Source organism: Parambassis ranga, chromosome 24 (genome assembly GCF_900634625.1).
Source record: "Parambassis ranga chromosome 24, fParRan2.1, whole genome shotgun sequence".
NCBI classification, from domain to species: Eukaryota; Metazoa; Chordata; class Actinopteri; family Ambassidae; genus Parambassis; species Parambassis ranga.
Genome location: NC_041043.1, coordinates 9,491,559 through 9,517,282, shown reverse-complemented (window position 1 = coordinate 9,517,282; position 25,724 = coordinate 9,491,559). Strand labels below are relative to the sequence as shown.

At 42.7% G+C, this 25,724-nt stretch overlaps 2 protein-coding genes across 2 annotated transcripts; both read right to left on the bottom strand.

Moving 5' to 3' along the window:
• Positions 1-4,053: 4,053 nt before the first annotated feature.
• LOC114428258 (calmodulin) lies at positions 4,054-15,517 on the bottom strand. The gene is made up of 6 exons (XM_028396528.1): positions 15,375-15,517; positions 10,677-10,707; positions 9,849-9,992; positions 6,423-6,529; positions 5,974-6,109; positions 4,054-5,211 (listed from the first exon to the last, which is right to left on the bottom strand). The coding sequence occupies exons 1-6, from the start codon at positions 15,375-15,377 to the stop codon at positions 5,183-5,185; spliced, it is 450 nt and encodes a 149-aa protein (XP_028252329.1). The 5' UTR covers positions 15,378-15,517; the 3' UTR covers positions 4,054-5,182.
• Positions 15,518-19,053: 3,536 nt separating this feature from the next.
• LOC114428761 (26S proteasome regulatory subunit 4) lies at positions 19,054-24,360 on the bottom strand. Its single transcript, XM_028397439.1, has 11 exons — positions 24,307-24,360; positions 23,781-23,834; positions 23,441-23,537; positions 22,981-23,105; positions 22,697-22,882; positions 22,418-22,546; positions 22,232-22,328; positions 21,507-21,696; positions 20,845-20,996; positions 20,200-20,354; positions 19,054-19,362 (listed from the first exon to the last, which is right to left on the bottom strand). Exons 1-11 carry the CDS (start codon positions 24,307-24,309, stop codon positions 19,228-19,230), a joined length of 1,323 nt encoding a protein of 440 aa, XP_028253240.1. The 5' UTR covers positions 24,310-24,360; the 3' UTR covers positions 19,054-19,227.
• Positions 24,361-25,724: the final 1,364 nt, after the last annotated feature.

The following is a 25,724-nucleotide window of genomic DNA, read 5'->3' as shown; positions in this document are numbered from 1 at the left end:
AGACGGAGCAGCGGAAAAAGCAAAGGGCTCAGTAGGTAGTGAGCAGTGCTTTTGTATTGCCAGGGAATATGCAATGAACCCAGGAAAGATTACGTTGCGGTAAAAAAAAAAAGAGAGAGAGAGAAAAGAGGGAGGTATGGGGGGTGTACATCATAAGGAGGAAATCCCTCGCAGGAGGATCCCAGCTCAGCGCTTTCTCTCTGACAGCCCCGCCCCACCTCCTTCCATCCCTTTGCCTCATCCTTGCCTCCCTCACCTGATTTCCACATTCCATCTTCTGCATATCTTTCTTGTATTGGTATTCCTGCATTGATCTGTGCATTTCTGATGGAGAGGGGGTGTTCTCCCTGCTGGATAAACTATACAAGGAACCCACCCACCCCCTCCCGTTTTTGGCCATGCGCATATGAGGGGATGTATGCATGCATACCTGACCTGCGCATTTACTTTGTGCATGTGCATGCATTTAAATGTGCTGTGTGTGTGTGTCACAAAGCAAGAATATCTGGAGCACAAGCAGAGGCCAACCATCATTTTGACAGTCTCTCATCCCTGTTTTGTACAACGTATACAAAAGGAGGGTTAGCACAGCTAGCTAGCATTGGACTTTAGTGCTACACATTGTCCCTACTGATAATAGTGACTGTTGTGTTGGGTGAAAGTGGGCCTCCCAAAGCAAACAGGGTTGCATGGGTGATGTACAGGGTCTGTGCTCCGAAGCCTAACAGGCAGCAGGCTCTTCTGTCAGACTATTATTAAAGAGCTGTTTGTATAGCCTGCTGTTTTTTTCATTAGCAGGAATCTTATATCATCGCCCCTGAATATTGCATGAGGTTCAGGGGAGGATTGGTTGTCGTGACGCTGCCGTAATATTTCACAACAATCAAAGATGGATGAGCCTATTTTTCTAGGTAAATAGAGGGAGGCCTGGCACCGATGAGGAAAAGCCCAAAGACAGTGACGGTGACACTAACGCACCATAAAGGGGGCTGTAGGAAGACGAGAAAAAAAAGAGTGATTGGAGTCCATAAAAATAAAAAAATGCACTGTAAGACAAATGGAGCAGGCAAAGAGAAAAGAGCAAGGTAAATGAGGGGGAAAGGGGGAGGGAAAGGACAAGAGAGGGAGGCAGAGCGAGAAATCAAGACGGAAGGAATGACAGAGTGAGGAGGATAAAAAAGCAAGGGGTGGAGCTATTAGAGGGAGAAAGAGTTAGGGAGAGACCCACGCTGCTCCCGGTAATTGAAAAGGCACTGGGACTGATTTAGAGGGGAGCTTAGCTGGGTTGTTGGGATGATGGTGGTGGTGGTGGAGGAGGAGGAGGAGGTGGTGGTTGTGGTGGTGGTGGGTGGAGGGGGGGACACGAGCTGCATTGCAGAGTATGAAGAGCAAGAACAGCCAAACCCCCCCTGCGGTGATTTGCTCCACCACCTCAACAGTCGTCATTAGCACAACATGGTGAAAACGACCCTCCAAGGCCCAGAATAAGCAGTGAGGCTGCAAAAAACATTATGACTAGATCCATACAATCTAATTACTGTAGGTATCTCTGCTTTTTTTTGGCATGAATAATACAGTGAAATAAGGAATGAGAGGGGATGGATTTAAAGGTACTGCAATGTGAGGTGAACAGTTATTACAGGGAAAACTTCAAGTAGATTAATATGTGTTGGACTGTGTGAGTGTAGAGTGTGTGCAATGGCATAAAGATCAAGCCATTATAAAAGGTCGTCCCTGCCGTGTTTTATTACAGTACTTGTAGCTCTGTATTTTTAACGCTAGAGAATTGGACCATTTCCTTTAAACTGCCACCTCTACAGCCACCAAAATGAGAAAAAAAAGCTTGTTTGGCTCAATATATCAACATCCAAAACACATTAAGCTGTTAAGCTGAAGCTCCTGTAACAATATGTGTGTCTGCATGTGTGTAGAAAGTACCACAAGCTTTCCTGTATTGATGCTATGCTCAGCTCAGCTTAGCTCACCCACTTCCTTAACTTGCTAATACAGCTGGATGCTACACCAACAAACAAGACTGCATGTCACCACGCACATGCCCTGTCTGCCCCCAACCACCCACCCACACACTCCTGCTGTATGTCATGGGCCCTGTCTCATAAGCGTGCCTGTTCTTTCCAGGGGCACTGATACGTGATATCTCTGCCCGGTCAATCCTTCTCGCATTACTGCCTCCGCAGTCTGCTGCTTCATTTACACGTGAAATATTGATGTTCTTAATTTAACCCCCAGGGTGCTCAGGTGTCCCTTCCTCCCCCGAGAGGAGGGGAGGCCTTTTCTAGGGAACTCGCAGCAGTGGTGCAGAAACCACGCCCTTTCTGCCCTGGGATTGGTTGATAGGGTGCGCTTAGTCTCTAGTAGTTGGTTGGTGCATACAGCGGCAGCGCAAACCTGAGAGTGACTCTGTTTTGTGGCCCACCTCTTCTGTATGTGTTTATAAGAACAGACTTGTACCTGCTATATGCCTGTTGGGCTGTGATGACAAATATTAGATGTGTCGAAGAAGTGTAGAAGTAACTAACTGGTATCTGCAGGCATGTCGTAGAAACCTCCAGGCCTGAAAATAAAGTCGAAAATACTTCCTAGAATGGCCTCTTGAGGCCGACTCCAAAACGACCTGATCCCCATAGATTCCCGTGTTAAAATGGCTAAAAGGTGGAGGTTAGATTCCATCCACCTATACTCTTATACATAATTCTGCTAAACTGTCTGTTTGTTATTAAATAAATAACAACTCTGAAAAATAGTCAAAAGAAGACAATTTTATGAAGCTATAAATGCAGTTTTTCAATTTTTAAATACTGTAATACTATATTATATTATTCCAAATTTGACTTTCATATCATTGATATCCATAAAGATCACAGCTATCTTCCTTTAGATGTACATTTTTAGGTTTGGTAGTTTAGAACAGCAGAGCTCCAGTCCCAGCTGTCAATCAACTTTACAGCTCTTGCTATTGGCTCATCTGGTGCTGCAGGGAGGGGAGAGGAAAGAGATCTGAGTGCACCAGTATGCCATGTTTTTTTTTTTTCAAAATAAAACACCCTGGCTGTAATTACAGCACGATACACACTCCCCAGTTACTGGCAGTGATTAGGCGCTGTTCCCCATTCTGCTGTTTGATACCCACGCTTTCCTTGACTGAACCTGTTTATCTGATTGAAGTGGCCAGCCCAGAGTAGTTAAATGCCATGTACAGATTTACAGAGATAACACCTGCATGAGGAATGAGGAGAATGTTCTTTTTCCCCCCTCTACAAGCAGAATCCTGGCTGGTCTGTGAAAAAAAAGGTGTATATTTCCTTGCATAGCTGTATGTTTAAGGTGAGTGCCTGTCTTTTTGTGTAGGTGGGTGGTGAGCTGTCTCAGCCTGTCTTGCTTCTTTCCAAACATGGTCAAATTACAGTCCAAATATAGTAAAAAATGCAGCTCTTATTAGACTTTTTAGTCTTAAAGGTAATACACTGCAGGAGGCATGGTGTGTCTTGCTGTCTGTCTGGTTGTCCTGTACTGTGTGTGTGTGTGTGTGTATGAGCAGAGTGCGTACAGCAGTAGTGTTGTGGCCTGGTTTGCCTTACTAGGACAAGCCAACATGGAGTCATCGGCAGAAGCAGGAGGGTTTAGTCAAACTCCCACTTGCCTTTTCAAAAACCCCCTACATCCCAGTTACAGCATGCTCCTGTTGCCTAGCAACCAGCTGGGTCTTAAGAGAGAGGAGAGAGGCGTCATAGATGTGTATGTATATCCATGGCTGAGCGCGAGAGCAAACACTCCGCTACCTCCCCTCTTCCTCCCTTGTGAGCAGCTCACTCTCTCCACAAACCTCACTGTCATGTAATGGAGCACAGTATTACACACACCGGGAGTCCTGCTCAACATCACCCAAAGACACGGCACATAGAAAGGGTTCTGATTATAATCATTTATTGTTGACACATTTGTCTAGTCGGTAAACAACATACAGACTTGTTATGCTGTCATTAATGGATAATTGTTCACAATCAAGCATAAGAAAAATGACATAAGACATGATAAAGTTCATGGTCTTTTATTTGAAAAAAAAATAAAGACTAGCATGTACAACTTGGAATGAATGTAAACTGAACTCAGATGAACAGTTGCGAAGACCAGTGTGCTGACACTCTAACAGCATGCGCTGCGAACACAGTACACCCCTCACTATACTCTCCTCTGAGTCGAGAAACAGAAGAAGAAAAAGAAAAGTGAAGGCCAGTGATTCTCTCTTGCAAGAAAAGAGGACAGACACTCCATCTCAGCGAAAAAAAAAATAAAATTAAAGAAAAAAAATAGAAAGCTCACCGTAAGACTCTTTAAGTCCCCCCTCCTTTCAAAGGGAAGGACGCACAACTACTAAGATGGCCGTCCAAATAACGTAACAAAAACAAAAGAACATGCCAAACATTTGAAAATGTATTTTTTGTACATAATTTTTTTCTCATTTTATCTAGCATACAATTAAGTCCCATTCCACTTTTAACGCTTGTGTTAGAACCTGGTATATTCTCTCATCTTAACAGTACAGGGTTCCTCTCCAAATACAAAAAAACTGTACCAAACCAACAAGAGGACAGCTTATAGTGGAATCAGCACGCTCTGGTAGCCCGGAGGAGGGATGGGGGGGCAGGAGGAGAAGGAGGAGGGGGGGGGGGGGGGGGGCGGGAGGAAGAAGGAGGGGGAGGGGGGGGGGGGGGGCAGGGAGTTAGTGCTCCGGTCTCAAGCTGCATGCATGAAAAACAGAAAACAGAGAGAGAGAAAGAAGAGATGGCCAGCCCAGACATTTACCACTAGCAAATGGAACTGGAAGGAGTTCGCCAAATGCTTCTGCTTTAGTCTGAAGGTAGTAGTTACAGGGTTTGTTGTTATTATTTTTACTTGTTAAGTACTGATGCTAAACTGATCTCCGGGGGGAGGGGACAGGATCACTAACCATCATTTTCATGCAGATATTTTTTGTATATTTTTATGTTTTTCCTTGTGTGGACAGAAGGATATTTTATTTCAACATTCAATTATTTTCTATACAGAAACAGTATGAATAAATGAACATTTTTTTTCCAAGAGGTAAGTAAAACATTTTGATTTTTTTTTCCGTTTTTTTTCTTTTTTCTTCTAAGAGGGGACAGGATGGGGCGGGCAAGCTTCACTTTGCAGTCATCATCTGTACAAACTCTGCAGAGAGAGAGAGAGAGGACAAAAGACAATAAGGACATCAGGTTTAAGGCTTTGGCACAGCCTGTTGCCAGTAAGAGCAGTCACCTGCTAAATTGTTAAATGCTTTATTAATTTTTTAATCAACTTGAGCAGGTTCAGAACACACATCCTAATTAGTGTCCCCTTTCCAAACGGCTTCCACGTTCATTTCATTAAGCCTGTTTGATTAAAAAGCTGCTGCATTGTGCTCACAGTTGTTGGAGCACGGTGATGGCAATATGCATGCACACACAACAAGAAATAAATAAATCACAGGAGCCTTTCTTTGTCTGTGAAATACAAACTGTAATACAACAGTGTAGAAGTGGGACATGTTTCAGCCAAGACTTATGGACTGTTCATAATATATCAACAGCCTTCTAGAAAATGAGCGCAGTCTCTTGTGTAATGTGCCAAGGGACCAACAGTGGGAGGAAGGGAGAGAGGCAGCAAGAAAGAAAGAGTGAAAAGGCTCCTGACACGCTGATGATAATTCAGAGGGATGGATTTCTCCCATCTCTGTTTCAGCAGGCTCCATCTATAGCCCTATCTAATAACTAATATAATGTGTGGCTGGCTTGTCTTGCAGGCGCCCTCAGAGAAATACAGAGCTTGGAAAATGAAGTGCTCTGGTCTCCCTGTTTAATAAAAGCTTACACTGTGGCCTAGAAACAAAAAGCTATTTGTGCACTGTGACGTTTTAGATATGCGCTCCCTTTACGACCTTCAAACTTATCATACCTTCGTAGTTGACCTGTCCGTCTCCGTCGATGTCTGCTTCTCTGATCATCTCGTCCACCTCCTCGTCCGTTAGCTTCTCACCTAGGTTCGTCATGACGTGACGGAGCTCTGCAGCGCTGATGTAGCCGTTTCCATCCTGTAAATGTGCGACATGGGATCAAAAGTGTGAATAAATGTCCCCACAGAAGCAAACTTCCCACCAAGTCAATTAATGAGCCGCTTATGGCGACAGGTGTTAAGTGTTAAGTAAGCAGGAGGCTGAAAGCGAATGACTTTTCTTTCCACTGAGTTAAACAGCAGCTTGGTAAACTTGAGTTGTCTCACCTGTGAGTCATCAGGCTTATTTAAAAAGATCCTCAGATGAGCTGCCCTTTGCTCCACATAAATTAAAACCTCCCCAGCATAGACACTGTCCTATAATTTCCTCATGCTCTTAAAACCTTATTTACCTTGTCAAATACCCGGAAAGCCTCACGGATCTCCTCCTCGCTGTCTGTGTCCTTCATTTTTCTGGCCATCATGGTCAGAAACTCCGGGAAGTCGATGGTTCCATTACCTGGAATGGGCGATCAATGAGGCACAATTTAATCAGCAAAAATTGCAATTACTTAAAAGCAAACTCTCATAAGTAGAGATAATATAACCCAGCATTTAGCTGATGAAAAGTACCCAACTAAAAATATTCATTTAGTGCTAAAGCTGTCTGTGTCTTTTCCGGGTGTGTGACAGCGACATTTGCAATATCATATAGGCCATAATGTCTCTCTAGAGATGTTCCTGGGAGTGACAGTATAAATTAGACATGAGTGATCACAGAAAGGGAAGCAGCCTTCAAATAATTTTTGTATACTCCTTCCTTTCCGTGATAAATGCAGCTACTGCGAGCCGAGAGGAGGAGGGGGCATGTATGTGTGTGAGTGACTGTGTTTTCCTTTCTTCCTCAGGGAAGCCCTGGGAAAATGTTGCGTATGTTGTACACAACGCAGCAGGATTGCAGGGGTAACCCATGGCCAGTCATCCATTATGTAGACATTTAGTATACTGTGCAGCTTGGCCTTCGAGGAGCCTACATGTATCAAAGGCACATCTCTCCTGCTGCCCCAGACAGAAACTGAAGGTGGCGGGGAAAAGGACAAAAGATGGGTGGAGAACTGCAATCTTTCTTTTAGTCTTTGTCTTATTTAATATCTCTTGTTGTGTTTTGTTGTTTGCCTGAATAGACAATTCTGTGGTGTTGCTTTGACAGCGGCTATGCTGGTGGCACATGTATGCATGCGTTAGGATCAATATCCATGTAGCTGTTGTCAAAGACAGGATTACCAGGGGATCAGACCCTCCTGACAGGGGAAGCATCTATGAAGAGCTCAGCAGCTCACCAACTACAGCACAGGAGGGAGGATGGGAGGGTTAGTGGTGAAACTATTAGAGAGCTGCATTCCAGATACTGTATGAACATCTGGAAGTGTGTCTTCATTAACCACTGATATAAAAAAAAATCCAAGGAATTTGTGAGAAGACAGAAAGAAAGGTCAAGGACACCAAGGGCAAATTGCCTATGAGGATTAGCCCTGGGGTGGGACAGATGGGCGGGGGGATTGTAGGGAGATTAACCAATGACAAAGCACGCCGAGAGCAGAGAGAGAGTGAACAAGAGGGTGGATGTGTGTGTGGAATAAAAAGGGATACAATAATGTGATGGGGCAGATGGAGATCTCATGGCCTGGGGTAACAATCTAAGGACCTGTTATCTAACACACAGAGACAGCCAGCAGCACTGAGGGAACACATGCTGTCTTGGACAACGGCAGAACTGCAACTGGATAGCTACAATCTGAGGGGGGCGATGACTACAGAACCAGGGTAGCCCTCAAGTTAAATCTGCTCAGCTGCACCTCAGGCCAGCTGCAGATGTAGAGGAGGAGTGATGCAAGCGAGGAGGGATGAAGATGGGGAGGAAAGCAGACAGGAAGAGAAATTATGGGAGAGAGAGAGAGAAAAAAAAGGGAGGAGGGAGTGAGTGGGCGGCAGAGAGGGAGATGGAGATAAGGGAGATGATGAAGAGGAGAGAATATAAGAAGTGAACCGAGTGGGAGATGGTGCGATTACACATAAGAGGTGCTGACGCAAACTATAGAAGGCTGAGGCATCTCATGTGTGGTCATCATGTTTTTCCTGCATCATAAAGCCAAGTTCCATCCTTGACATAAGAAAGACGGGTAGGATTGTGTAATGATGAGTGATGTACTCGTGGTATTTATATCATGGAGATATTTTAATCAATAATTAAATCTTGGTAAGTTACATATGTTAAGTCAATCCTAGGAATACGCCTCCGCATCCCTGTCAGCAGGTGTGGTTAGCTTTTATCCTGATGTGTGTGGTTGTGAAATGAAGAGCAGCGATTCTGTCTACTACTGTAATCCACACTGTTCATAAATTTGTCATTGTGCTTTACAATCAAATAGCCAGGGGACTTGATCTCTAACTGTCTAGCTAAAGCCTTCTATCTTCCACTCATTGTTATTCCCTGCCACAGCCTCCTTGTTTGGTAAATAAAGCTGATTTTCAATGGGCCAGCTGACATCCCATGGCTGCTGATGTGGGTACTAGATGTGCAAAGCGCAGAGAGACCTTATGTAACCACTTTTATTTTCCATTACTAGCTTCATTGCTGTCTGACCTAAATTGCATCAGCCAAAGGAAGCAAAGGCAGAACAAGGGGATGTTAGTGATGGTGTGTTTGTGTGTGTGTGTGTGTACGCTTGCTCTTGGGTGTAACTGGGGGAAGGGAGGGGAGGGCACTGAGGATGGTGGCAGGACGTTTCAATAAAGGGGCAGCCAAGCTGCGGTCCAATTGATTTCTCCTGATCAATGTGGTCCCATTTACGAAATCCTATAAGCTGACAGAGCACCACTGGGGTAAAGGCCCCACTGACAGCTAACATCCTTTCCTGCCCAAGGACAGCCAGCTTGCAAGCTGCTGGCCAACTCGGACTTAGATTCCTCTCCAACCTTTCTTTCTGTCTCTATCACTCACTTTCTATAGACTGAAGAACAGAGGTGTAGGAGAAGGTGATTAAACGATTGATTGCAACAGATGGTTGCTCATCACTGGCAGTATCACTGAGAATCTTTGACACCTGCTTCTCTCTGCAGAGCTCCTCCTGCACAGCCATATCTGTGACATTGTCAACTATGATGGAGCTGAACACACTGTGACTAAAGTGCTGACACAGAAGGATACGTCATCTGAAAATAAAGCTGGCTGGACAGTTGGCTTGGACAGTTGGTTAACAGTTGGCAGAAAAGGAAGGGAGGTGGGCAGCGACATCACTGATGTATTCTGAAATGGGGCAGTAATGGATGCTCTATTTAATCCCTTATCCATTTGTAACAGTAGGTTTTATCACTAAAGTCATGCAATGAAATGCTAACCAGAAATTATGGTTGTATTCCCTCACCACTGAAATGAATAGACATTTTGTACAATCTAATATTGTAATAGTTGTTAATGGAGTTTGAGTTGATGTTTATCCTGCTCAGTGAGTAATAGTTGCAGGTCATTTTGTTGATTAAAACAGCGAGGATGAGATCATATTAACCTAAATACTAAAATCATCACCACTTGCTTTAAAGAGGCTGCAATATCTGAGTCTTTAATGATTTTACCCATATCATCCTGTGGTATCCCCATCAGTGTGTCCCCTGATATATTTTTGTAGCTTAAAATATGACAAGACACAAAAAGATCTGAATCCTCTCAGTTTTAAATGTTATTTCCGATCAGTCGTGAGGACATTACTGGCTCCATTTTATTTGTTTGACACTGAACACTTTAACACTGTGGGGGTTAAATCAAGCATGAGTTTACTGACCGTCAGCATCCACCTCATTGATCATGTCCTGAAGTTCGGCCTCTGTGGGGTTCTGGCCCAGCGACCTCATGACAGTGCCAAGCTCTTTGGTGGTGATGGTGCCGTCACCATCCTTGTCGAATAAGGAGAAAGCCTCCTTGAACTCTGCAGAGGTGGAGGTGAGATTGTGAGGTTAGATTTCAGGTCATATGCAGTGACAGACATGGGTTTATGTTAGGACGCTGCAGTTGTGTCCAGAATGTTAATCGATCGTTAGTGATGTGACTACAGCGGCCGGGCTGTCTGTAAGTTGGCACACATGATTAAGACTCAACTTGTGTGTGCATCAGTTTTCCCCTTTTGTACAAGCAAGCTACTTAACTACAGGCCATTAAAAGCTATCCAGGGAAGTGAATACAGGCAATAGTGAGCTTTAGCCTTGGGGCTTTAGCACAAGCTAATTAGCCACAGAGGGGGTTTGACTGAGAAGGAACTGTGCAGCTTCCAGTTTTAGCACAAAGCCCCATCATTTATTTATTAAGAATATCAAGGTGCACTGCATCTGTGTGAGTTTCAGCCCCAACTCAGGATTGCTGTAAATACTTCCCCCTGTGGCCTGTTCTTTTTTTCCCAAAAGCTAATGATCTGCCAAGGGAAGGGGGGGGTGTGAAAAATCCTTCAATGTTCTGTATGAGTGCCATGGAAGCAGCCAAACCGGCTAATGAGAGGTATTACCTTACATGACTGTAGGACTATATTGAATAACACATTGTGGAATTGATCCACTAGCAGCCCAGTAAACCATCTCAAAAATCAGAATAATAAAAAATAAAACATCTCTCTTCTTACCTGCAATCTGCTCCTCTGTTAGTTGGTCAGCCTGTGGTTGGTAAAACAAAAGAAACAAACAAGTTACTCAACAGAGAACACAATCCAAATCCCAAAGTGTTTCGTCATTACATTCCTCATCCTCCCCACCCAACAACCACCGCAAGGCTCAACACTGGCTGCACTGTTTAGGGGTCTGTTGGCCTCAATGCAGGGTCATCACCTCCTCAGCTATGATCTACTCTTTAGACTGCCAAAAGGTCTGCATGACAACACTCCAGATTGATTTTTTTTTTTTACATTTCTTACATAATTGGCATTTTCTTATTGAAGTAGAATGCTCAATTGAATTTGCTGTGTAACAGTTTAATGTCACACAGAGACTGTATTGTCTCCAGTGCCGCTTTTACCACCATAGAATTGGTAATAATGCGACAAATCAGTAATCAGTTTAGGCTCAGTGATAGCACACGTTTATCAACATGGTTTCTGAAAGCCTGTGTTTGTCTGATAAGGCTGCGATAACACGCATAAAGCTCTATAAGGGCAGTGCATAAAATTCAACTTCGAGCTAATGACTGACTCCATGGCACTGACTCACACCGTGTACAAAAGCAGGCTACACAGAGGTGGCCTCTTATAGGAGGGAGTGCTGGGCAACAAGACACTGTAATAAAATAGATGAAAGTGCTGCCTACAGACTAGGAGTGGATGTTTAGGCGAGGTTGTTTCAGGACACATCAGCATGGGAGTTCTTTCCATGTACCAATGGGGAACAAATAAAGGGCCTGCTGGTAGTGTGTTTGCCTGCAATGTTTGGTTCCCCCCACCCCACCAGCCTGTTCTCTGCGCTAGCTTGGGCTCTCTAATGGCTGATAGTGACTCACACTTGCTTTAAATGGCTTTGAAAGCAAGCGTGGATGGATCAAGCTTGTTTGTTAAAAGACCTACTGATTTCAAACACCTTCAGCATTAAAGTGTGAACACAGAGCTACTTCCACTTCCATCCCTGACTTAAAAAAATTGTTTTTTAATTATTATTTTGAACTGAACAATCTGACATCTCTGTGCTTGGCACCTAAGTATCACACATAGACAAACACGAGCAGTGTGTGCTTACGCTAGCACACACAGAGGCTCCCTTAATAGCATTCTTCCTCAACTCCAATACTTTCCATCCCCTTGTTTCCTGTGCATTAGTCAGTGTAGCCACAGAAGTGAATTCTTCCAGGCTTCCAGTGTGTTAATGTGTTTTTACACGCCATCTTGCTTTGGAATCAAGCACTACCAGTATCAACGTCATCTCTAAATCCTGCAGTCATAGAGACTTGCACCTCATCAAGTCCATGTTTGGAGGCAAGGGTTTTTTTATTTTGTAAATCATGCTGGTAAATTCAATTTGTTGCATAATGACTACATTGTTTTAGGCTGGATAAGATTTAGCAGGTCGCCTCATGACACACTGTGAGCTGACCTTTAACTCAAACAAAAGGGCTTCTCTCCTTGTGGCTTGAGTAGCAGCAGCAGCAGCCACAGGACAAATCGATCCAGTCAGCAAGGGGGTTCGTGGAGAACTTCAGCTGCGCTCATACGATTACCTTGACCGGATTCAATAACCGATACAGCACACATCAGTGCTTGCTTTTCCTCTCCCTCCCTGCGCCCACTCTTCCTGTCTCTATTTTCATCTGAACGAATGGAAATGTCAAGAGACAAAACAGCCCTGCTGATGCCAACATGCCACTCAGCTTCACCAATACTCTCAGTCTCATCAGCTTATTATTTTCTGCTGCAGCCTCCCTCTTCATTCCGATGTTCTGTGCCCCCTCCCTCCCATTTCTTTTTGCTCTGCTGATGAGTCTCCCTTTCAATCTCCCCTTAGTCACCCTCTTTCTGTCATGCTGTGTTCCTCCTGCTGTATCTTGCTGTCTCTCTAAGCGGACTGGGTGTGGGGTTTGGTGACTCAGTGCTATGGATCCTCCCCTGACTTAGGCCCAAGCTGTTGTGGCGCTTATGGTGGTGCTTAACAACCACCAGACCCACTACTGGCCCATCTCTTCCTTGTTCTTCTTCTTTTCCTGGCCCTTGTGCTTCAGCCGATGTTAACAACTCCTCCTCCAGACCTTTCCCCTCTGCATGTCCCCTTTTCTCTCTCTGCATGTGACATACTGTTCAGAGGAAACTCCCTATGATTCACCATTCCCAGCGTCAAGGTTATGTGCTGCCAAGCTTCCAGTCTTAATAACAGCTTGTAGGGGAATAGGAGTGTGTGTGTGTGTGTTTGGAGGTGGTTGGGGGGGGTGCTCTTTCTGGCAATGGTTCACTGGCATGAGTGGGTCAACCACTCCCACTGTTGCCCAGGCAGCTGGCCCTAGCAATGCACTCCAAACATGACTGTGGGAGGCAGGAGGCTGTAAGGAATATGTTTCGCTCTCACTTGATGCTGTATCACCCTTGTACAAACATACTGCAACAGCCCCTGTTCACGCTGGCTTTAATTTGATAGGGGATGCAAAATGGTGTAACAGAACGCCAAACAATACTCTAATTCTTTAACAACCTGTTATCAATGTTTAATGTGTTCTGTCACTGTCAGATACCTGAACAATTCCTGAAGACACATCTCTATATTCACTTATTGAGAGGCCCAGAACCAGCTGTCACTCTGACAGATGGGTGTGACACACACACACACACACTCATATACACCCTACCACAGGAGACAATGTGACACACACACTCCTTTCTATAGGAGCCGTGAGCTCCACTGAGCATTGCACGTCTCTTCTCTGTGAGGATGGACAAAAGACAGCGAGGCCTCAGGGCTGAGTTGTGTGTGGAGGGGAGGAGGGAGAGAGTGAGGATGGTGTAAACAACACTAGGCTCCCCATGACAATGCCGGTTCACCATATGGTTGGCGGAGGTGGTAGGTGGCTGGGTGCTCCTTTGCGCCACAGAAAGGACTTTATCGCTCCTAGACATTGGCAACATTGGAGGCATGGCTAGGTTTTTGCCGCCATGCAAATAAATTATTCACTGCAGTGGATCAAGTGTCCCTCGAGTTACTAAACATGCATCAGCAAACAAGAGTGTAACAGGAATAGGATAGGGCCTTAGCATGGTGCGACTACTTATTCGATACTTCCACCTCAATGGGGGAGCCTTTCCACTTCAGTGGGCGTATTGATGCAGACAAGGGGCTTACAGCCGTGGATTAAACTTTTCAGAGATGCTGATACACAGGCTAACTCCACAACAATTCTACTTTACACTCCAGTTACCGTGTTGATGTTGCAACGTGAAACTGCATCGCAGCTCGTTACCATATATGGGATATTTGATCGCAGCGTTGGGGTGGTGGTGGTGGGGGGGAAGAGAAAAAAACAGCTTCTTGACTCCCTCAGGCCATTAATGATCTATCAAGCTTGATAATCAATGGATTAGCTTGAAGGCTTTCTTTCCACACCCAGATCATTTCCACCTTACGTTGCGCGACATAGCCAGTGGAGAGGTTTCTACTTTGTTAGCTGGTTGCAGATGTTGCATGTGGCCTCCCACACCTATGATTAGTATGGGAATATATTCTGCAAGTCACTGAGGCCTATTAAAAACCACCTTTATTTACAGAAAACACCTTTGCTGCATGATAGTATCTGGTTTGAAACTTCACAGCTGTTGGTGTTTTGTGTTGACTGTTGCTATAAAGAGCTTCTTGGTCAACTCACACAGGTACCACATTTGCATAACATCGAAAATTTGCAAAGACGCAACCAAATCAGCCGACATAACACAAATAGATAATCTAGCAACCGATACACCCTGCAATAAAAGGCGGAACTGCGTCTCAGAGCGCTTCTCGTAGCCCTTTTACAAGCCAGTGTAGCAACATTATAGTTATAACCTTGCAATTACAGATTATGGTCCGCGCTTCCGTTGCGGAACACTGACGAGGTACAATTGTGCCAACCCCCCCACCCCCCCTATCATGGCACGGCTCGGAACAGCAAGATGGTGCAACCCAGAAAAAAAGAAAACCAAACGCAGCCAGCTGGCTCTCCTTATAAATGAAGTCGTTATCGCAGTTTTCACCGTGTATCAGCAGAAAATAAACATCCTGAAACATGTTTCCTCATTAGGATAAAAAAAAAATCTATCGGCGCCGTGTTTCTCACAGCGTTGGATATGCTCCCCCAACACGCCTGCGCTCCTAAGGCGGATTGTAAAATGCAACCCTAATGCACTTATGGTTTCAGAATTATGCTGTAATAACCCAGAATAGCTTGCTAGTTATTCTGATACCACCAAATCTAGTCCAAGAATTAATTCGATCTGCACCATGCAGCCCGTGAAGCAGCTACTTGACCCGATATAGCGGAATAGCCAATAATGCTGTATGAATTGCGCAGTTATGAAGCATATACGGTCTCAATTCGAAGAGCTGAAGACATATTGAAGCGTAAAAGCCGCTAAGACGAAGACGAATACAGTTCATAATATGTCGGCATGCATGTTATGACATGCACAAGCTAAAACATGTAAAATTCCGCCTCCCGGGCGTTTTCTGTCTCCGCTACGTATGCGAATAGTTGAAAAGAGGAAACAATGAGTAAAACAGCGAGGAAAACATAAAGCTACAGCTGGTTTGCACTTGTACTACATAATCCCCCGTTTAGTTTAAACACATTTGCTCTATTACCCAGAATGAATGACAATACATACCATGTCGGATGGGTTGTGTGCTTGTTGGTCTGTGGAGGCAGACTAGGAGTGTGGTCGTTCCTTAGATGGAGTTCCACTGGCGGGTTAGGAGTGTGTATATTGGCCGTGGCCAGAATGGGGATTGCCTTGTGTATCCCTCCGCCACACTAGCACTGATCACTCACTTCCTTATTTCAATTCAGGGCTGTTGCAGCAGCAGCAGAGCAGGCCTCTCTGACAGTCCATACACCAATCACACGCCTGCAGAGCATGACAGCATCATCATAAAAAAAACTGAAGATATTCAGTTTATTATTGCACATAAATGTGTTTAAGTAAAAGTGTTCTAATTGTTTTAGAATACTTTGATCTCTTCTTCATCACTTGTATGCATGTATAGTTCCCTTATGTGTACTTTATTACACAAGAGTAACTTACAGTGTTTGAATTTCAGATCTTAGACATAATAACAACAAATTAAAGTTAAACATTTACTCATAAGGAGGTCACAATTAACAGCTCACCCTCAATTAGCAGATAAATACATATGTTGTAAGTTTAAGTGAGTTTTTTAATCAATGTAAATAATAACAACAATACCTAACGAAGCAATATATGTTTATATGATTATGATTTAGTTACATTTTAGTTCTAATTTTATTGTGAAGAAATCTGAACGCCACACTTAAATCTATAGTCTAGAAAAAAAGGCGGACTGTGCCTTTAAATTAGAGCAAACAACTGTGAAACCCTACAACTTCACTGAATATAACTTATAACAAACAATATACTATTATAAATAGTTTTTATAAGTATTGAATTATTATGATGCTTGTTTTATTTTATTATTTAATCTAAGTGAGGAATTTTCTTCTCAAATATAAGGTACTAGTTCGCAGCCGCGGAGGGATACCTCTCGTGTAGGAAGCCTGGTTGACACTGGAGAATTTTGCTGTGCCGGTGTGTGATGTCGTTTCTGATTGGCCGCTGCAGACCTGCAATATTATACTCCATGTGTCGGCCGCATCGATTGGCTACGTGGGACCTGCATTGCACCAGGCAGTGGCGCTTGATGGAAACATAATAAATATAAATACACGAAACTTATAAACTAGCGCATCCTTTCCGTGTTGCATTCCCTCCGTTTTATTAGCTTATATAATTATTTATATAAATTTATATATATATGTTTATTTTCTTAATTATTGGCGACGGACTTTCATAGTCTCCGTATGGGAAGTGCGCACATTTTACCATTGGCTGCTTACAAAAGACTGGTAAGGTCTGCGTGAAATTAACATTAAAGCACGGCACGGGTGTTTTAGCCGTACACAGACAGCAGTGTCATGTGCTGATTATTAGTTCAAAAACGAGTCTCCTTTGTGCAACATCGTGTTTGCCCCCCACTGAATGAAACAGGCAGGTAGAATGACGGTGCAGAATTTGGCAAAGCGCTCAGTATTTCAGTGTTGTCACAATAATCCACGTACACCGAGTTCTCCAGCCTGTTTGAAGCTGTGAAGTCGAACTGACTGAAAGCGCCACCCAGCGGACAAAGTAAGAAACTCATGGAGGCTTGTTGACAGAAGCTTTAAAAAAAACTGTCTTGAATGAAAGGTGTTGGTCCTTCATATCGGTTTAAGGTGAAATGTATTACTGCAGTGTCTAGACCAAGTACAATTATAACACCATTTATTAACTCCTCCTCCCATAACTTGTCTTACAAGTAACGGCAGACATATTTCTGCTGGATCATGCAGTAGGCGGCTGATTTTTTTTTTAATCCTACTTTAAGTCTGTCTTCACATGAAACATGAGAAACTTGGTGATTCACATTCCCGCGTACATAATTCAGCCGTCTGATCATCTTGTGTACAAGTTGTTAAGCTGCACACACCAGAACCAGGATACTGTAAAAACAGATTATAACCAGTATAGAAGTAAACATTCCAGTTTATAAAAACCTGGTTTGTTCACCTTGTCTGTCCTTGTGGTGCGTCTCAAATGACACTGTAGACTGTATAAAAACCGGCATGTAAAAAGCTTATTCATGTTTTATAAACCTGAATATGCAGGCTTATGATTTACCAGGTTCCTCATGTTTATGTAAATTCCATATTCTGGGTTAAAAACCCAGGTTTAAACCCCAAATCAGGATTCTTATCAGCCCTTGTAAGATTTTTTTTAATATATCTTAACTTAACTTTGTTTTGATTCTCATTATCACAACAGTAGTTGTCGACAGCTAATGATGATTCATATAACAAACAGGAGAACTTCTCACATTTCCCACAGTCTGATCTGTGAACATTTTTGTTTTTTTTTTAATAGCAAATTTCTGCATTCCAGCCGGAGTCCAGGCTGTTTGCAGTCTACTCATCAGGTCAAGCAGCTCTAACGCAAGTTGAGCTGTTTCATTTGTTAATCTACTGGAACTAATCGGGACTTCTTACTGAATTTGTTCAGTGCTTTGCCCTGTTTAACAGGAGACATAGCAATTACATAAGCAGATATACATTTTTCGTGCTGCTTTGCATGCCCGTCTCTGTCCCTCTCATGCATATTTCACTTTAGTGTGTTGCAGCAACTCAAAGGACGTGTGCAGCTTTCTGTTTGGTTTTGTTTTTTCTGGGACTGTAGTTGGATGATGTTGGATTTGAACTATCCTGTACTTACTGAAAATTTGCTCCTTGTTGATGTGATGTTTTGATGTAGCATGAAATACAGCACAATCTCCTCCAGTCTTAAATGAAATGTGACACATGAGAGAATGCAGACACCACTGCATCACTCCCCCCATCAGTATCTGTGTGCTCACGGGGGCGGTTTAGAAATACCCTATACCCAGAGTTTGCCTTGAGCTGACAGGGCAAATGCCTCATTAGAACGCACACCCCTCTGCTTGTAACCCTCCCAGCCTCTCCAGCCCAACACACCACGCTTGATTTAAATGTTTTTTTTTCTTTCTTCCATTTGGTGAAAGTGCTGCGATGTACGAGCTGCAGTTGAAATGCGTGACTGATTTAATAAGGCGAGAGTGTTTGGAAGGAGGGGGCTGCAGCAGCAGCAGCAGCAGCAGCTCGAGCCCAACGATGGCCCTGTAAAGTGGTTCAATGCTTGCTGCATGGGGCCACTTTCTGCTGAGCACTGAGTTACACATGGCTCCACATCAAGAGGAATTAAATCAGTGCTGCTGTTCTCTGCATGTCAGGGACTGCAGTATCGACTAGATTAGCCGGATTTACTTAAACTTAAAAGTCTGATTTGAATAAAAATCAAATCGCAGACCATCGCGTTGCCACCAAAACATGCCTTGAAATTCACTGACTTCTCTCTTTTGCTTATAAACAGTCCACTTAGCAGTGAAGCATTAGTGCATTGACATTATGCAGCTCCCAGAGGCAACATCTGAGTAAAATGCTACAGTCAGGGTGTTTTAGCTCATTCTGTGACCCAAAGATTTAATTATGTGCATCTGTGCTTTTGTCAAGTGTGTGGGAGTCAGAGGGAACATTCTAGTAATAAGGCAGGATGATTTTTTTTAAGCAATGGGACGGGTAATTCCTTCAGGCTTGTATTGGGTCTATGAGTTCTACAAATAGCAGATGTACTGTCCTACATGAGAATGAAGCAGAAAATAAGATTTTATTATACATTTCAGAAGATCCAGCAAAGAATTAATACACCGAGATTCAAGTACTTTCGTGTCAATCTATTTATTGTCTTAACATATAGGGTAACAAGAGAGTGGATAAAGCCAGACATGACATGCACAAAATATATCAAAACTCTCTGGGGGACAGATCCACCGCTGCCTCGTCTCTTTCACACAGGAACATATAGGGAAAACATGTAAGAAACAGAGGTTTGGAGGTTAGAGGTATAGCCCCTCTGGTGTACCCTCCTGTTTCTTGTACAGGACGTTTTCCTTGGATTTTTTGAAGTCTTCGTTGGTGACTTTCATACGGCGCTCTCGCAAAGCCATGAGGCCTGCTTCTGTGCAGATGGCCTGGTGAATACAATGAGAGGAAGGATTGTCAAACTTGATTTGAGCTTTGGTAGAATAAATAGCCAGTCTGAGAAAAACACAGTAAAATGGTTGTGACTGCAGAAACAATGCTTGCTTTGTGCTGTCATATAGCCGAGCTTTTGTGTGTTTGTGTGTAACTAACAACACTGAAAAACCAGTGAAATGTGATGTGATCTGTATAAAACCAAACTTACTGTAGGTGGGTTTTCACCAATTTAATCTGTCTACAGACCACCTGTAATATGTCAAAAGTGTCTGGAATTTTGATTTCAAGCTCTGAAAACACTGGCCTATACTTCAAAAGAACTGGATTTACCAATGCATCCAGAATCATTAAATATGAAGGAAATCTCTCAAGTGTCATTCTGTAACATCCCACATGAGGGCAGCAGAGCTGAGTCAGTGATCTGAATGTACAGTAAACACTTTTGATCAAATCCTCACTACAATTAATTAAGTGTTGACATGAAAATCAATTAGAAAATCACTCCTGGTGGTTTTCCCCTCAAACAGCTTCATCTTGTTTTTTCCCCCGATTCTGCTGAGAACTGGCTCCCTGCCAAGTCCTCACATAATCAATAAATGGCTGTAGTCACAGAAGCCAGGCCAGAGCAAATTAAGAAAGCAGGACACAGCTCCAGTGCCAGGTTGCAGTTTAACTGGACATTTAATGCTGTTTAAGTCACTCTTATGTGAAGACAGTGTGCTCCTACACACAGAGAAGGAAGGGGAAACTTCTTTAGTTCTTTAAAGTCCAGCTGCCTCTTTGAGCCTAGCATTACTACACTTTTGAATGCGACTGATGAACGCTCTTACCTTGATGTCCGCTCCCGATAGGTCGTCCTTAGCTAGGATGAGGTCATCAAGGGTGACATCATCTGCTACTGTCATACGGCTGGTGTGGATCTGGAAGATCCTCCTTTTGGTTTTCTCATCGGGCAGGGGAAACTCGATCTTACGATCAATTCTCCCTGAGGAAGAAAATAGAGTCAAAATCATCACGGTCTGATTTAAAGCGCTGCTGCAGTACGAAGCTGGTTTTTGTTTTCCGATTCTTATTATTTGTGGTTTTATTCCACAGAGTCCTGCCAACGCTTCTTTTTCTAGCAGCACAGTTCATAGTAAAGCATATTAATAGCAAATCTGACCTGTGATCAGAGGAGGATACTGTTTGAAAATGAATAGTTTAGATTAGTTTAAGTACTGAGAAAGAATTCTGTCAAGCAGAGGGAAATTAATTCCTGGTACACAGGCGCCTTTAGCACAGATCTGTTTTAAAGAGTGGTGGCAGCAGAGAAATAAAACAACTGAATTTCAATTTGCACTCCCTGCCATGACTCAGCAGAATACGGCCATTTACCGAATGCCAGACAGATTTACAGTGCTGTAGATATGCGAACAGGCAGCAGAGAGGGAGTGGCAAACACAGGCGGACTAGAAGCGATTCACACTCATACTGACCAGGCCTGATGAGTGCTGGATCCAGGGTTTCTATCCGATTGGTAGCCATGATAACTTTAACATCTCCACGTGAGTCGAAGCCATCCAGCTGGTTGAGAAGCTCCAACATTGTCCTCTGAATCTCCCTCTCACCACCTGAGTTGGAGTCATACCTACACAACAGGAAAAATAGCATATTGAAATTTTACATCCTTCAACCATTGAGATCAGGAATGAAATCGAGATAACCGTTATAATCATTTTAAAACCAAACAGGAGAAAAGATGAAGGAAAATAAAGTCACGAGACAAAAGATCCCTAAATACAGGAAAAATAAATAATCAGAATAAAGTAGCCCTTTTAGCTGTTCTTTGATCCTCAGGCAGACCATTCCAGCTCAAAACACTAAAGCTCAATTCTACTAAAAATCTGTCTTGCACTGTGGACAGCACACCAGCTGTGTTATCCCACACCAGCTGAATTGTGACACAGAAAAAAATGATGCTGTTGCGTATTCCACAAAAACAAAACTAATATGACACCATAGCCAGAAAGACAGTACTGCCTGACCCAACACCTTAGAATCCACGTGTGATCCTTCAACACCACAGGTGTTCCATTATCACGGCTCTGATGCTCTCTGTCTCGCAGTCTAAAATGGTTTAAAGCAGACATCTGTGTACCTCTTAGTTCCGATGGCATCAATCTCATCAATGAAGACGATGGAGGGCGCGTGCTCTTCCGCCACCCTAAAGAGTTCTCGCACTAGCTTAGGCCCATCTCCCAGGTACTTTTGGATCAGCTCTGAGCCAACGACACGCAGAAAGGTGGCTGATGTCTGATTGGCTACAGCCTTTGCGAGCAGCGTTTTACCTAGTAAGCACAGAACGGAAGGAAGTATGGTTAATACTCACCGTATTTTCCTTTAGTAGTAGACCTTTAGTACAACATTACTCAATGCAGACTAGGAGAAGTCATCTTGGAACATTGCAGTCTTTCAATTGAATTGTAAGTCTTACTCCAACGGATCCATTCAGTTCATTAAGAAGGTTAGGGCAAAATGTAGGTAAACTAAATACAATTTCTTGTGAGTTTTGCCAAGTGACCACCATTATTTTATTATAGCTGATATATTATATCAGCTATTTTACCTGCCCCCATTTTTTTAGCATTTTTTTAAACAGGAAATCTCTGACATTTTTTAAATCCTGTAGATAAAATATCAAACCCAACCCTACTAAAGGTAGAGAATTAGTTTAGAGCTACACTTAAGGCAGAATGGATAATAATTTAGGTTACAGTGCAACACTATCTTATGTTGCAGCCTACAAATATCTGCAAGAAATATGTTAAAACAATTTTCCCCAGGGATTACTAAAGTATTTCCGAGTTTGATTAATAAAATTACCTGTGCCAGGCGGGCCATATAAGATGACACCTTTGGGAGGCTTAATACCCATCTCTTCATAATACTCTGGATGTGTAAGAGGAAGCTCCACTGACTCCTGTTAAAAAAAAACTACAGTCAGCCACACTGAAAAATGTTTAACCAGAACAAGCAAACAATCTGTCAAGTTTCAGTGATGTAAAGTACCTTGATCTCCTGGATTTGATTGTCCAGTCCTCCAATGTCAGCGTAGGTTTCTTGTGGAGCCTTTTCTACCTTCATCACTGTCACCAAGGGGTCAGTATCATCCATCAGCACCCCAATGACAGCATGAACCTACAATGACACACAAATAGGAAAACAGGAGTTGTGAAATACTTGCTGACAATAGACAACTGCCCCTGGGATAAATAATGGAATTCTGATAGATTATACAAAGTACTAATCCTTTACTTTACTTCAAAAGCACGCCATGCTTAACTTTACCTTGTGGTTGAGCAGGACAGAACACCCTGGCTCCAGCAGATCCTTATCCACAAATGACAGGATACTGACGTAATGCTCTGATCCCACTGAGGTGGAAACAATGGCATGGTTGTCATCTATGATTTCCTCCAGAGTGCCCACAGACATCGGGGTTCCTCTCAGGTCATCAACCTTTGACCTCTCCTCCTGTTTGAGGAGAAAAATGGAGCAGTGTTATTGTAGCTTCACTTTATAACAGCATGCGGCAACGAACAAGAGGTGAGGTTTAGGATGCAAAAGCTGACCTCCTGTTTCTCTTCCAGGGGTTTCATCTGCTCCTGATTCCTGATGAACTCCTCTTCCATCAGCAAGTAGTCTTTGATGCGTTCCTGCTTCAGCAGCTTCAAACGGCACTGAGTGTGAGGTGTGACTATAAGACAGACACATGCCAGTGTATTAAATCTGTATACCAATTTTATTTAAGGAAACATTTTGTTGCTTAGATTTTGCCTTCCTTGTTAGGCATCATGACGTCAAAGTCATGCTTCCTCTCCTTAACAATTGTGTCAGATCATGTTTATTCAATAATGCAACACATCTAGACATCTAATAATATCTAAAAAATAATATCTTAAGGTGTAGTGAAGTCAAACAGAAGGCTTAGTGAAAATGATCAAATAACATGGCCCACACATTAGACAAAATTGTTTTCTAGGAAAATAATTAGACAACAAAACAAATAGATGACACTTTTTGCTTATTTACCCAGTGGTAATTTGCTTGCAGCATCTGGTCCCTTGGTCTTCTTCTTTTTCTTGCCAACTCTGGTGGGAATTGGAGGCTCATACTTCTTTTTCTTATCCTGCAAAAGAAAAAAAAGATTTGTGTTGTTCAAGTGTTCAACAACAACAACAAAAAGCATGTATGGCTGATCACAGGTAGAAGAAAGCTAATAGCAGTCAAAGATAAAATAAGTAATTACTACAATACTTAATCAAAATTAGCTGCAACTACTGAACAAGTGATCTCAATTCACACTTAAAATGATGTGTTACTAACACGAGCAGGTTCAGAAATTAGGTAGCAGAAGCTGTGTCATCCTCACCTTGTCATCCTTCTTGCCTCCCCCTGGACCATGGCCTCCACTTTGACTTTGACCCTAGATGAAAAGCACACATGAGTAAATACAACTGTACGAATAAGTACTGCTGCATTTTTTACCTTTAGAGATCAGGATATACATTTAATTAGCGGAGTTGTTTACCGGAGTTAGCCTGGTGCCGCTACACAACTACGTAACCAGCTAAAGCCCGACTTAAGACAAACATGAGGCAGTGACATGATGAAAAAATAACTGAAGAAACGGACAAATGTGCCTCTACTTTATGAATGAAAATGCTAAATTAGAATTAGGCCACTGCCAAACGAAGGAAAGCTACCATAGCTAGCGATCGGCTAATAGGCTGTTACTAACGTTTAATTTTGTGGTTATTTCACAGATAACAAGTAAAACCACATATCAGCATGAATATTAACGTCTTATGATCTACTCGCACAGTTATGTTGTCGAATAATAGGCTTTAATGTGTAACAAATATAAGAAGCGCAGAGAAAATTGCTTGCTCACTTACCATTGTTTCTTGTCGCTCTAAAGTGACGTCAGACGGCTACGGCACCTTGTGAGGACCAAAAAAATAAGGGAATTTGCCACCGGTCGCAAAATGTTGAATTGTGAAGTCATCCTCGTGTTTACAGTCATCCTCGTTTTTTAGTAATAGTGAGGGGTGTTGGTTTTAATTTTTGGATGTAAACTTTTTTTTGCACTTTTAAGGAAGAGCTTATAAAGAAGAGTCTTATTTTTCCTTATCTTATGGTCAAAAAGCAATTAAGTGGAAAAAAGCAAAGTTAACATTGACTTGTGTTTCTGGATGAACAGTCAAGAGGAAAAAAGAGAAATACGTGTTTTTTCTCTGCATGTGTTTGAGTAGCACCATGCGCCACAATCTGCATTGCTTTTTACAGGCACTATTTAATTGGCTTGCTTACACTCTCTGTCTCACTTAGGCACTCAGGCGCACGATATATCAATAATTATGTGCACTCTGACAATACATTGCGTCCATTCTAACTAAGTCATTATTGTAATTAGCTAAATGTGTGGGGCTGCCTGCTGTGTGTGTGTGTATGTGTGGCTTACCCTCTCATCGGGCATGTCTATGAAGCCTATGTATGTATGTGCTGAAGTCCCTAGATGACCATAGCATGACTCAGAACCTGCACGAACACAGTCTAATGTGTTTCACAACATAGTAATAAAATACCTATATTATGTTCCTGACCACTAAACCATGAAGGGTTCAGTGGATATTTGGCGGTGGTGTCAGTAACCCGGCGAGTTGTCATGCATCTTTTGTATGTCTACATAAGTCTGTGTCTCTCCTGTTTCTGCTCACACATATGAACAAAGAGATACACACAGGCATTGTTAAAGCTATTATTATCTGTGTAGGCACACATTCTCTGACTCATTATTAGACTATTTGGCCTGTGTTTATTAGTGTGTGAATGTGTCTACGAGAGAGACAAGAGAGAGATATTATTGCCTGCATATAAAAGAATGGATTGGATGGAAGTTTTTATTAGTTTAAGTTTTGTACTTCAGATTTTTATGGCTGTGCTATTTCCTCCCTCTCTCCACTGCCAATAAAGTAACTCATTGGAATTGTATCCTCACATAGAAATTGCTTCCTGTCCTCAGTGTTTTATAACATCCTATCTTCAGTTGGAAGAATTGTTTGAATTTAAGCTGTTATAAAATCTCACTGTTTTCAGTTCCTGTTAAAGTTTCTGTTCCCACTTCCAAATTTGCAGTTCAAAATGGCTCCATATGGTCACAACATCCTCAGCCGGCTGACTTCCTGTCTTGTCTTATTTTGAAAATATTACTGTCTGTTTTCCCTTCTTGTTCCTGCCTCCTGTGATTCCTTGATTGTTTCCCCCACCTGTTCCCAATTACCCTTCTGTGTGTGTAGACAGTCTCATCCTTTCC

What these genes read in the sequence shown, in the direction of transcription:
- LOC114428258 (XM_028396528.1), bottom strand. An exon ending in CAATGAGGTGGATGCTGACG is followed by an intron (nt 6,530 to 9,848) that starts GTCAGTAAACTC and finishes CGCCCATTCCAG; the next exon opens with GTAATGGAACCATCGACTTC. An exon ending in CGGACAGGTCAACTACGAAG is followed by an intron (nt 5,212 to 5,973) that starts GTATGATAAGTT and finishes CTCTCTCTGCAG; the next exon opens with AGTTTGTACAGATGATGACT.
- LOC114428761 (XM_028397439.1), bottom strand. An exon ending in TGCAAGCAAATTACCACTGG is followed by an intron (nt 23,106 to 23,440) that starts GTAAATAAGCAA and finishes TCTGTCTTATAG; the next exon opens with TCACACCTCACACTCAGTGC. An exon ending in ATCAAATCCAGGAGATCAAG is followed by an intron (nt 22,329 to 22,417) that starts GTACTTTACATC and finishes TTTTTTTAACAG; the next exon opens with GAGTCAGTGGAGCTTCCTCT.